This window comes from Tenrec ecaudatus, chromosome 1 (assembly GCF_050624435.1).
Source record: "Tenrec ecaudatus isolate mTenEca1 chromosome 1, mTenEca1.hap1, whole genome shotgun sequence".
Classification (NCBI taxonomy): Eukaryota; Metazoa; Chordata; class Mammalia; order Afrosoricida; family Tenrecidae; genus Tenrec; species Tenrec ecaudatus.
In genome coordinates this window covers 123,989,531-124,001,879 of record NC_134530.1, presented here as the reverse complement: position 1 = coordinate 124,001,879, position 12,349 = coordinate 123,989,531, and the positions used below count along the sequence as shown (strand labels likewise).

Below are 12,349 nucleotides of genomic sequence, written 5' to 3'. Positions count from 1 at the left end.
TCTTCGTGAAGTTTTGCTTCCAAGAAAGTGAGAGTTGAGTTTTCAAAAGTTCAGATCTACAAACTGGAAGTATGAATTATTCCGACCCAGCTAAAGACTTCAGGTTAGACATTATATAGGCAGGAAGTGACGAAAACAAAGCCAAGATTTGATTACCGTACCTCTTCTGCCATGGTGCTGAGCACAGGGCGCCAGAGGCCCTAACTGGTGGCTTGAAGCAGAACCAGGACTGCTTAGTCTTTTTTTGGTGTTGGTGTGCATATGAACTCTTCGTTTCTATAAAATATTATATTGGGTTTTATGTGAAAGTTTATGCAGCAAATTATTTTGCCATTGGAAGCAGCCCTACCACGTGTCAGCACTCCACGGCTCCGCTGCCCGACCAGTTTCCCTCCAGCCACTTCCCAGGCCCCTTCTTGCCTTCACATTTTTGCTTTTGTGTCAATGTTGACCGTTGGGTGCCTTATCACCAATGTTTAAAGGCGCATGTTTCTCGTGGATGTCATTGTTTATTTTACAGCTCAGGCTAGTATTTGGCTGGAGGTGACCTCGGAGAGTGGCTTGGGGCCAGGTGAAAAGGGCATCTGAGAACGATAGCCCAGAGCCCCCTCTGGTTTCTGTTAGTCCTCTTAGGCTGGGCTCTTAGTTTGAATTTGAGTTTGGTTCGACTTTTGGTCGCACACTCTAACTGGGGCCCTCTGTAGTGTCCCTGGTCAGAAGGGTTGGAGAAGCCAGCAGGCACCATGTAGCTCTGCCGACCTCCAGCTAGAATATGCTGTACGCTTCTTTGAAGGCATCAAATTCTCACATCGTCCATCAAGTAATTAAAACGCTTTCAGTCTATAATTCAGAATTTGATAACAACGGAAAGTGATGCAGCACAGTATCTTGCTTTTGAGTTGTGTTCCCCGATCCCCAGAGATGTTCCCGTCTCCCCAGCAGCCACAAGGCTGGAGCCTCCCTGGACTGAGCGGGGAGCCCGTTTGGCTTCAGGACTGAAGGAAAGCTCAGCGGCGGGAGGGAGCGAATGGCCTGCCCTGCTATTGCTGCTCTCTCAGTGTCCTTGCGTTTCTGGGGAGGAAAGACGTACCCTGGGAGGCACACCTAGCCAGCCAGTTGGTCCTGTTTCTTTTGGGACATTTGTCATTTGCATTCTGCCCCGATGTCATTAGTTCTCCACTGAACCATTGAAAGCCCTCATCCCAGCCCCACCTTGGGCTGTCCAACTAGTCAAGTAGAAGTGCACTGAACCTTCTGGAAAAGCATAACTTGATCACCATTTACTAGACCAAAGTTCAAACTGCTGAGAATAAAGCCTTAATACGGCGGTCCTCTGTGATTCATACACGCTTAAGATAAAGTTAAAACTTGTACATTTCCGACTCTCTTTCTGCAGAAATTTCCCTTGAAGTACAACTCCCCCCTGCCCCCACCCCCTCTCTCCCGGCTGAGTTGTTATAGATCATGGCAGCAGGAGAGAGCAGAAGTCCCTGCCTGGGCCGTCATGTGAAATTCACCAAGGCCAAAGCCGACCTCTTGACAAGAATTTAGGAGCCTGTGGGTTATGCATTAGGGCTGCTAACCAAGAGGTTAGTAGTTTGAAACCACCAACCACTCCAGGAAGAAAAAGGAGGCTCTCTACTCTCATAGAGTTGCAGTCTTGAGCCCCATAGGGGCAGTCTGGTTCTGTCGGGTCCCTGCTGCCCATTTCAGGGCCTCAGTGGCAGTGAGCTCAGAGTTGGATTATTAATAGAAGTCCCTTAACAAAATTACTGACATAATTAGACCGCCAGGTTAAGTATCAAGGGCCCACCTGTCTGCAAATCCATGTAGGAGTCTTCCTCCTGGCGAGCAGCTTTTAAGGTGGCCAGGAGGGACAGTTCTGGATCAGAGCAGCATTTGAAGCTGCAGAATCTGATTGCAGTCACACCACCTTGTTCAAACCTTGGGGTTTCTTGTAACTTTTCCGCCCCCCTTGCCTGGCTGTGAGGTTCTCAGTCTGTGGGCAGCCGATGGGGGATGGGTTTGAAATGACTCCAAGCAAACTTTGCCCTGAGGCGGGGTGGGGCGGGATGTGCCATGTGCACATGCCTGCTAAGTCACAGATTGGCCTTGGCCATGAGGGTGCACCCTCCACTCCACTCAAAAAGTGTATCTCTTGCCAGGGTGGGTCAGGTAGCCAGACACAGGCAGAATAAAGTGCTGTGTCCTAGAACCCATCCCCTCCACTGTGGGGTCCCCCTGATAATCCCACCATCTCGTCCGCAACCAGCCCCACGCACCCATTGCAAAGCCACACTGGGCCTCAAGTGTCTATTGCTGTTCATTCAATATGGCGGGGGGTGGCCTTACTGATTCCTTACCCCTCAGACCACAGGCTCCGCAGGTCTTTTAAATTTCGTTAATTTAGAAATCGGTTCCTGAGTAGCTGCAAGCAAAATCATACCCCAAACCTTTCCTGTGCAGCTTTCTAGCAAAAGAACCTGTGCTACTGATGTACAGACACTGGCCTTGGGGCGCCACGCCTGTTAGCATCCCATACAATACAGCCTCCTGGCGCGTTCTTACCCCAAGGACTGCTTCCAGTTCATTTTGCAGACTGCTCCTGAGGAGGACACTAAGAGCAGGTTGTGTGTGAATGAGTCTCGCTTTTCTACAAACCTGAAGCAGCAGACTCGCTTTCCCCCTGCAAACAGAAAGAAGTGACAAGTGGTAGTTCCTTGTGTAGAACCCCTAGAGTTTGGATGAAAAGGGAACTTCCCTGTGCAGCCAGTGGGGAGAGGTGGGTGGGTATTCACACACTGACTCGGTCCCCCTCAGTGTCCATAGCAGACTGAGCCGTGGCACTCAGGCCATGTATGGTCTGTCTGGGGGGTTCCGACAGCATGTGCCTCGGTGTCAAAAGCAAGCCTTCACAAAAGCAAGCCATGCACTTGGTCCTGCTTTCCACTCTGTCGGCAGCACTGAGTCAGAAGCCAATGCACACAGGGTTGATGGGGGAGGAGGTGTGTGCAATCCACTCACATACCTGGAAGGCAAGGGACTGGAAGAAAGCTTGGTGCCCATTTTATCGTATGACCGCTCTGGGCATAGGGAGTCGATGAGAAATGCTCCCAGAGTCTCCATTCCGGAAACTCAGGTTCTCCCCTAAGCTGGGGCAGTGGGGGCCATGGTAAAACTGTGCTAGAAGGGACCCACCGACCATCTGGCTCCCGGGGGAGTTTGGCTAGACCAGCAGTCCACGGGAGCCCCTAAAGTTACATGTAAAATTCTATCTGTGTGTTTCTCTGAAGATAGACAGAGCTTTTCTTTTTCATTAAAAATTTGTAGCTCTACCCAACTAGTACATGCACACAGATTAAAGACTCATTATAACTGCCAGTCCCATGCTGCGCGACCGCCAGAGCGATTGCTTTGGATCCTTAGCTGGTTCCACTCCCCCCTCCCCCTCCTCATCTTCTGAATTCTTATCAGACTTTTGAGGGCACGGAAAATCCCACTGAAAGCCAGAGTGCAGGTGCAAATAGAAAGATCACGCTATACGAACACAGGAGGTTAGGTGTTAGTCAGGGCCGCTCCCAAGTCTTTAGTTCCAACTTTGCAACAGCCCCCCTGCCCCTCATAACTTACAGCACCATCCAGCCCACTCCTTCTGGAGAGTTCCACCCACAGAGGAAGGCCTTCCAGCTTGGAGAGCAGGGGGAAAGAGTTGGGTTTTGTGTGTTTATTTGTTTTTTAATGTTAAAAAGATGGTAGTATTCTGAACTCTGGGTGGTTGCAAGCACCCCTGAACTAAACGTGGTCCGGTCCATTCTCCATGCTGCCTAGAGCGAGCCTGTGAAGTAATGACAGTCAGACGTCAAGGACCCGAGGCATTCCCTGGTACAAAGTCGCAACCAGTACACGGACCCAGAGGAAGATACCCTGGTTTCCTTTCCCATTTCAGTGAGAAGTATTACATCACAATCACCCCCGGGCCTATGGGGTCCTTAAATTCCCTTTATAACTAACCACTCCTCATAACTGACAAGTTCTGTTCTATCTGACCCAAATCCCTGTGGCTGCCATTGAAACTCATTTCCTCATGTTCTGCCTCAAGGGTGAGAGGGACCAGCTGGCTGCTCCTCTGTAATAATCCACAATGGGTGGAGTTTGCAAACAGCTTCCTTTGGGCTAAGCAATTGGGATTTCTTTCATCTTTCTTTCAAACTTGTTGCTGTTTCCCCTTAAAGCCTCTCCACGTTTTCCATGACCCACATCTTTCTTGCATCCAATGTCTTCCCCCAGGGGCCAAATCAGGACCTGCCTGCCAATGGCGAGAAGCTTGGTGATAAGAATCCAGTGGTTAAAGTCACAGAGAAGGCAAGAAATTAGATTATTGGCATGGGAATAGCTAGAGAAGTTACTTAATAAAATAAAACCACCATCCCTTAGGAAATTGTATTTTGTTTTGTTTTACCCATTTCTAAAATCTAGGCCCAGCCCAGGCTAATAAGTGAAATGGGTAAAACGAGTCCCAGGTGCCCTTGTCCCTCTCTGCCCTAACCCTCTCTTCCTTCGGTGTGGTTTGAGACTTTGGAAGCCGTGCCTGAAGGCCAAACACATTTCCTGTGAAGGCTGCACGCTCTCACAGAGATCTCTGCCTTGCCCATCCCCGGCCTTCGCCCGCGGAAGAGTCAGTCCTCTAAGAAATCAGGGGAAGGAAGGAGAAAGCACGAGGAACCCTTCTTAGAAAGCCCTGGGGACTCTGTTCCTTTCGAGTCGAACCGCCTGCACATTCACCTTTCCCGAGCAACTTTCCCCCCAGCATCCAAACCAGCACCCCTTTCAGCTGGCAAGAAAGCCTCTTAAATTTGTCAGAAGGTAAACCACGACTAAAAGTGTGGTTATATTCTGAAATCCCCAGTATCTTCCATGTGGAAATGACCGCGGCAGTGGAGGGGGTTCTCTGGAGGAGGAGCTGTGGGCCTGCTCCAGCAGGTTCTCCGGGGTTGTCTGGGCAGATGAGTAGATCAAAGCTAGCAGGTTCAGAGGTTGTGCTGGCTCAGTCTCCTCTGTGAAGTGCATGGTGCATTCTTGTAAAGGGGAGGGGGCCGGCTGGGGGGCTGCTTTTTTTTGTTATGTTAGGGGAGGTTTTATTTTGAGCCACATTTTACATGAACCGGATAAGAGTTTCCTAAACCCTTGGAATTGAAAGGCCTTTTTAACGAGCACTGATTAAAATAAACTGACATGGCAGCAGATTATATTTGGCAAATAGACATCGGAAAGCAAATATCCCGACTTCCTGGGCAGGGAGTAGCACTGGCACTTTTCCTGAATGTGACTAATCAGGGGCATGTCAGATTGTGGGGGAAAGAAAGTCCCCTGTCAATAGGTGAGGGGGGCGGGGCCCTCTTGTTGTGGCCAATGAAGGCTGAGCGTACAGAGGAGCCCAACCGAGCCAGAAAGGAAAGGGGAGGAGGTGGTGTTGACTCACCTCCAACTCCTCTGATGCATTCTTTATTTATATGGGGGTAGATGTTTTTATAATGTGCGCCTAACAGCCACGGCAGACCTCATTGCTGACATGAGGATCCAGCTGGTGTGTGGATCAACATGTGGGACAGACGGGCGCAGCGGGAAGGGGAACTGCTGAACTCTTTGAAAGTGTGTGGGGATTTGTTCAGGTCTCTGGAGTCATCAGAATTGCTGAGGTTGATTCTTTCCTGGAAACAAAGCCCCCCACTCAGGAAGAAGTAGGATTTGGGCCAAAAGTAGTGCCGCTGAGGCAAGCTTCCCCAGCCCCGGTTACTCACTCACACACGCAGAGGGCAGGGACAAGGCTGGGGGGCCTGAGAAAGAAGAGCAGGAGGGAGCCCCCCCCCCCCCCCCCCGGAGCCAACGTCTTCCACGACAAGGCAGCAAGGACAAATGCACGGCAAGGCTGACACAGAACTGCCGGGAGCTGCCCTGGCCTCTTACAGGTGAAGGGGGCTGGAGCCGGCCTGGGGCAGAGCCGGGCTGCCTTTTGCAGAAGGGCTTTTTTGGCAGCGGCTATGAGAGGCCCCAGAAAGGGAGCGGCCGGAGCCGGCTCTGGTTCGGTTCGGAGCTTGGAGGGCAGAGCCTTGGAGCTGTGCGTTGTGTTTTCACCAAGCAGCCAGGAGGCCTGCTTATCTCTGGCTGATGGCTGTGTGGCTCAGCAGGACAGGAAAGAGGAGGCTCATTCATAAACAGGCCCGGCCCTCGGGGGCTTCCCACTGGTGCCGGGTGAGCCGGCTTATTGAGTTTATGAAGCCGAAGCCCTGGCTTTTCAAGGAGAAGGCACCGATTTCCACCGGAGAGCCCTGCTCATGTTTCCCTACCCCAGGCGCTTGGCGGAGGCCTGCCGAGGCCAGCCCTGCTGCAGAAGAGACGAACGCTGGGACCCTTTGCAGTGCTAAATGCAAACCATGTGTGTGACCCGAGCTTTCCTCCCTCCCCAAAGCAGTGTGTACTTGGCATGAAGAGTGGGTTTGGCTAGAATGCAGCGGGGTGTGTAAGGAAACGGGGGAGGGGATACTCAACACTCACGCTGCCCTCCTCAGCCACCCTCAGGGCAAACACAGCTCCCCCTCCCCTCCTCCCATAGAGGCAACCAAGCCCCTTCCCCACAATGCTTTCCAGAGCACTTCCCCTCCCCCTTCCTGGGGGGTGGTTGACTGTTGGGTGCGCAAGGCCCTCTGGGAAGCAGTGGTTTGGAAAGTGCTGTCTAGCGAGTGACCCCCGCACAGCAGGAGGACTTGCTGCCTGGTCCTGTGCCATCTCCAGGACTGGTTGCAGATCAGACAGTTGTGATGCGCATGGTTTCACGGAAGGTGTTTCAGTGGTGAGATTGCCAGGCCTTTCTTCCTGGTTTCTCTCGGTCTGGGAGCTCCTCTGAAACCAGTTCAGCATGGAGCAACAGCCAATCTTCCACTGACAGACGGAGACACATAAGGTGCACTGGCCAGGACTTGAACCCTGATCTCCCACATGGTAGACAAGAATTCTACCACTGAACCTCTCCTGTCTACTGTAGCTAGGGCAATATCTAGACTGTGTTGCCATATTTTTACCAAGTGCATCCTGTGCAAAGGCCCCAGGTTCTCTGGTGACAGTTAAAGGGCTCGCCCCACATACTCTCCAGTGGCTTTGTGCACACAGGGAAGGGCACTTCCTCCACACACGTGCTCATCACTTGGATCACACAGTACAGATGCTGCCGGTAATCCAAAGGCTCCCAGGTCCAGGAGACTTTGTGTCAACTCACAGGTTCTCGCCACTGACTGCATGCTTGCGTAAAAGCATACCCCACCCCCACCCACACCTGCACCAGCAAGAAGCTTTATGAGCAAAAACAAGCGGAAAGGCCTTGTGGTAAGCTCTAACCATCCAAGGCCTGGCGCTTGGATGCTGCTTCTGCCCAGACTGGAGAGTAGCGCGGACTGAAGCGGCAAAGAAGAGACGTTCCTTCAGCGAGGTACACGTGTAACACGCCTCCCTATCTCTTTCTTAACTGCAGGGGAGGCGGCAGGAAGACGGCAAGTCCCCACCACCCCGCCAGCCTCGGAAAACAGCAGCGCGGCGCAGAGCATCGGCAGCACGCAGAGCACGCCCTGCTCCAGCAGCAGCACTGCCTAGCCTGGCCGCCCGCCCTGCCCTGCGTCTCCGGGCCTCCTCGGGAGGCTTCTAGGGCTCCCCTGTAAAGAGTGAATTTCCATGTAAAACCACCTGATGTAGTCCCCCACTCCCCACTCCCCCAGGGCTAAGGGAAAGCCGGACTCCCGGACTGCTGACTTCACGCTAGAATTGGTAGGAGGAAAGCAAAGGTGGCGGCCTTTCCACGGGCCGCTCATAGGCTTGGGGGTTCTCAATGTGAAACACGTGCCAGTGGTAAAATGCTGCTTTGTCCAGGTAAGAACACCAGGACTGTGTGGCCCCGAGACTTGCTCGAGAGGTTGGCAAGATGTTACTAGAACCGGTAGGAAATGTGGCCAAAGATTCTCATGTGTCTAAGCCAAGATGTTACAAGAAACACATCAAGACTGTTGAAGTAGCCTCCGGGGCTCGATGGGGGCTGCCCTTGGGCCTGCATCCCCACGCCCACCAAGGCGACATTCCTTTCTTGTGCCCTGCGCCAAAGCCAGCGTGATGAAATCATCCGCTTCTTGGTTCTCCATACTCCTGTACACCGACTGCAAAAAAAAAATGTGTTTATGCGAATTCGCATTTCTTTACAGACATAGAGTGATTGAAAAATGGCTGCATCTTGGGACGGAGGATTTATGCCCCTTGATGACTTCTCTTTTGACTAATAGACAAATTGGGGCAAAATTCAGTTGTAGGGTGCAATTTGTGGGGGGATATCTGAAGGGGCTTTAAAGAGTTCCCACAGAAAATGAGATGAAAGATGATGGAAATTTCCCCTGCACCCTCTGAAGCCCCGTGTAGGCATTGAGTGTGCGCAAGTAAGATGGTATCTGGCACATGCGGGGTTCCAAGTGGAAGAGAACATCCACTCCCCACCTGAAAACCTGCTGTGTTTGCAGAGTGGGGCTCGGTCTGCCATGCCTTCGGTGGATGAGCGTGTCGACCTTTCTAATAGACCTGGGGTAAAGACTGCCCTCTGGGAAGTTGCAAGCTCACGGCAGGTCCCGTCTGCCTCCAGGTAGTTATTGAGACAGTGTCGCCAGTCCTGCCGAGAAAACCCTGAGCTGTGGAAGGGGCGCTCATTTGGGAGCCTTTAGTTCTCTTGCCTGAACACATCCCAAACTGAGAAAGGATGTCCTTGGCGACACAATATGAAGCCACTTTGCCGCCGAGCTGGCCCTCTGTGTCAGAGGAGAAGCCCAGAGCGCACTCCGTGCCAAATCACGCACCGAGGACAGCGCCGCTGCAAACCCAATAGGATTCTTTTCCCACAGTCCCTCTCAGAGAATAAGCTAGAGTCTCTTCTAAAATAGTCACATGCAAATCTCACTGCCCTAAAATCCAGAAGCGCCGCCTGATTCTCAGGGACTGGCACCTGAAGGTGGAAATGTTGGTGACATTGGTGCCCAAGAGCAGTGTCTGCGTGACAGACAAGGAGGTCCAGGCGACCGGGCGCTATATCACCCCATCATTGAATACTAGTTTGACCAAAACTGATCCCATTAGATTTCAGAGGTCCAGACTGTCTACATTGACATAGGAGAAGGGACTTCAAAAACCTGGTGGGGAAAATCCATTATCTTTCCATTCCATTTTTCCATAAACTTTTTGAAACCCTCTCATGTTGAAGATCACAAGTGTCCACATACAAATGAAGAAGGTGTGAGATCAGAGGATAGTTCTTTCCTTTAAGGTTTTAATTTCATTTTAACATAGGGGTCCCTGGATGGAAGACCCAAATTACGCTCCCTGTGATTGAAAACAATGCGCTTTGCCTAACCTTCAGCTGAATGTATTGTGTAAGCATATTCTATGTATAAAAAAGTTTAAAGATGTCTTCAAAGAAGACTAGAGTCTTTAAGTCACTTATAGCTATATTTTACTACAAAAAGTTGTGTATAGAGATATATTTAAGTGTGGTAGATCATTTTAAGTTACTCCATATGAAATGTTTAATTTCAGCTACTGTGAATTCTCTTGATTAGTTCTTTACTTTGAAACAAACAAAAAAGCAAAATAAGCCCCTTTTAATCTTGTCTAAAAAGAAAATTCACTGTTAGGAGGTATTAAAAGATCCACTTCTTAGATGGATAGGGTTAAAACTTTTTGTAATGTATTTAAATGTATATTTTTGAGAGATAGGCTACATTAACAATTATTTCATAAATACCTTTAATTTACAAATTTATAGCTGTATATTAAAAGATTTCTCTCAAAAGAAAGGGGGAAAGTTACCTTTTATTTCTGATGGAGCAAATTTTTCTGGATCGGCTTGTCAGAAGTATTATGCAAATCAAGATATTTGTGTTAATGCAATCTGATCCCGTACTAATTGGAGAGTGAATGTCATTCGGCACTTCTGAAGTGTTTCTTAGATGAATGTTTTAAAGGGGGGGGGGTGTTCTCCCGAGCTTCTTGTTACAGCATTTCCATTTCGATTACTACTTTGAACTTTACAGTTTTAATACAGAATGCGAGCTCTACTTTTATAAGATATTCTGAAAGCGTTTCTAAAGTGTTGGTCTGTTCCAATCAGACCCCTCTCTCTGCAAGCTCTTGTCATTTCTGCGGCTAGACCATCCACAGAGACCATTGTATTTTGTTTGTTCAATGTCAAAGCTATTGCTGAAGTGCTTTCAGCGCCAAGGCAGATTCCTCGCCTGTGTACTGCTCGCGCCCGTTCACCGCGTGGTGTTTCCAAGCGGTTACTCTGCATGTTCAAAAGCCAGAGATGCCTTCTGTCTACGGTGTTTGTGTAGCATTTTCTAAACAACAACAACAAAATGGGCCTTTCTTTGCCTGTCATAAGATTGTAAGCCCGTGTCCTGTGTGAGTTCTGGAGTGAGCGGGCCTGCAAGGGAGTGGGAGGGGCCTCTTGTAAAGTAACTACCTCATGGGGTGCGTGGTGCCTGTACTGCTGGTTGAGTTAGCACCACACAGTTTGTTGGTGAGTGTGTGTGTGTGTGTGTGTGTGCGCGCGCGCGCACTTCTTTTGCCTATCTGATCTGGGGGTTGTTCATGAAAAACTGACAGATGATCTTCAAAACGGACTATTATCAGTTTCCACACACAATACTTCTCTCTTCTGGTTTGTTTTTTCCTGAATGAGCCTGATTTTATTGCTGTTTTTCATCATGTGTGAGGGTAAAAAGAGTACCCGTAGAATCCCTGTGGCCAGTTTGAACACCCCTGCTGCATTCTTTTCTCTGTTGAGTGTGTCAGCAATGTTGTGAACATGCTTTAGATGTATAGTTTTGATAACCACCATTTTAAAGTATTCTATCTGTGCATAATAAAGAGATATATATCAATTATTCATACATGTCTTGTCATCATTAAGCTCTGTCACTATAGGCTGGTAGAACGACTCCACTGTGTATTTGGCTAAATGACTGTGGTGAGGAAGAGGAGGGAGGGAGGAGACTCGGAGGCTCTCCAGGGCTCACCAGCCCAGAGGGAGGTGGGGTAGGGGGCAGGGCAGACTGCTCAGGAGCTGCCCCACTTCTCAGACCTAAGTGACAGGAAACCTGGCAGTGGGGGTAGACTGAGCCAGGCCTCAATCTGGTTATTCCTGCACCATCTATCAACCTCCTCCACGCCAGAAAGGGGAACAGATCTGTGTTTGCAGTCGGCGGACTTAGAGTTGACCGATCACATGATGACCCCATGCACAAGGATGAAATGCTGCCCGGTTCTGGGTTGCCCCCATAATTGGTATGTGTCAGGCCAGGTTGACTGGAGAAACAAATTCATAGACCCTCCTATGTGTATAAGAAAGAGCTTTATATAAAGAATGGGAAGAAAACACCTCAGCCCAGTCTAGATCAAGTCCATAAGTCCCATAGTAGCCCATATGTCTGCTACCAATTTATAAAGCCCTCTACAGACTCATGAAACACATGCAATGATGCCAAAGGCAGGAAGATCACAGGCCAGTAGGTGGGAAGTCCTGTGGATCCAGTGGCATTGTAAGCATCTCAGCGCTGGCAGGGGTCTCCACGTGGTGCCTCCAGCTCAGGGTACTGGCGTAGTTCCATGTGTCTTGTCAGCTGCAATGTCTCCCGGGGAGTCAGCTGACAGAGAAAGTGTCTCTCTCCTCCAGGGAGGAATATAGGAGTTCCCAGAGTCCTCAAGAGAAGGCCATGCCCACAAAGAGGCCTCATTGACTATGACCTGATGGACAGGCTAGGTCCACTCCTTCACTCTTAATCCTCAGATTGACACCAGATTATGTAACTACCATATATATCAAGGACACATCCCAGCCCAGTCCAACTCAAGCCCATAAGTCCCTCTTCAGACTCACACAGCCACATGCACTGATGCAGAGTGCAGGAAGAACACAAGCCAGCGAGTGCAGAGTCCTGTGGATCCAAGGCTGGTAGACACATGACAGGGCTGGAGCAACTCTCAACCCTCTCCGTAGCAGAGAGAGGTAGGGGGGTGGGGATGCCAGGGTCCACCTCATAGCAGACCATACCTCCAAAGAGACAGCATCAGGCTGTGATCTGATTGACAGGTTTCACTCTACACTATATACATCTTCACGTTGACATAAAAGTTTCTGACTACTACATGATACCAAGGGTTTTCGTTTGCTGGTTTTCTGATGTCGCTCACCAGACCTTGCTTCCTGATCCATCACGGTCTGGAAGCCCTCAAAAATCTCCGCATCTTAACTTCCACAGACAGGTGGCTG

General features: G+C 50.0%; 1 protein-coding gene across 1 annotated transcript in view; it reads left to right on the top strand.

Moving 5' to 3' along the window:
* The window catches only part of TGFBR3 (transforming growth factor beta receptor 3), a 218,802-nt gene extending 207,858 nt beyond the window's left edge, over positions 1-10,944 (top strand). Inside the window, exon 17 of the mRNA XM_075558367.1 lies at positions 7,523-10,944. Coding sequence (XP_075414482.1) covers positions 7,523-7,641 — 119 coding nt within the window. The 3' untranslated portion in view covers positions 7,642-10,944. The remainder of the gene's footprint in view (positions 1-7,522) is intronic.
* Positions 10,945-12,349: the final 1,405 nt, after the last annotated feature.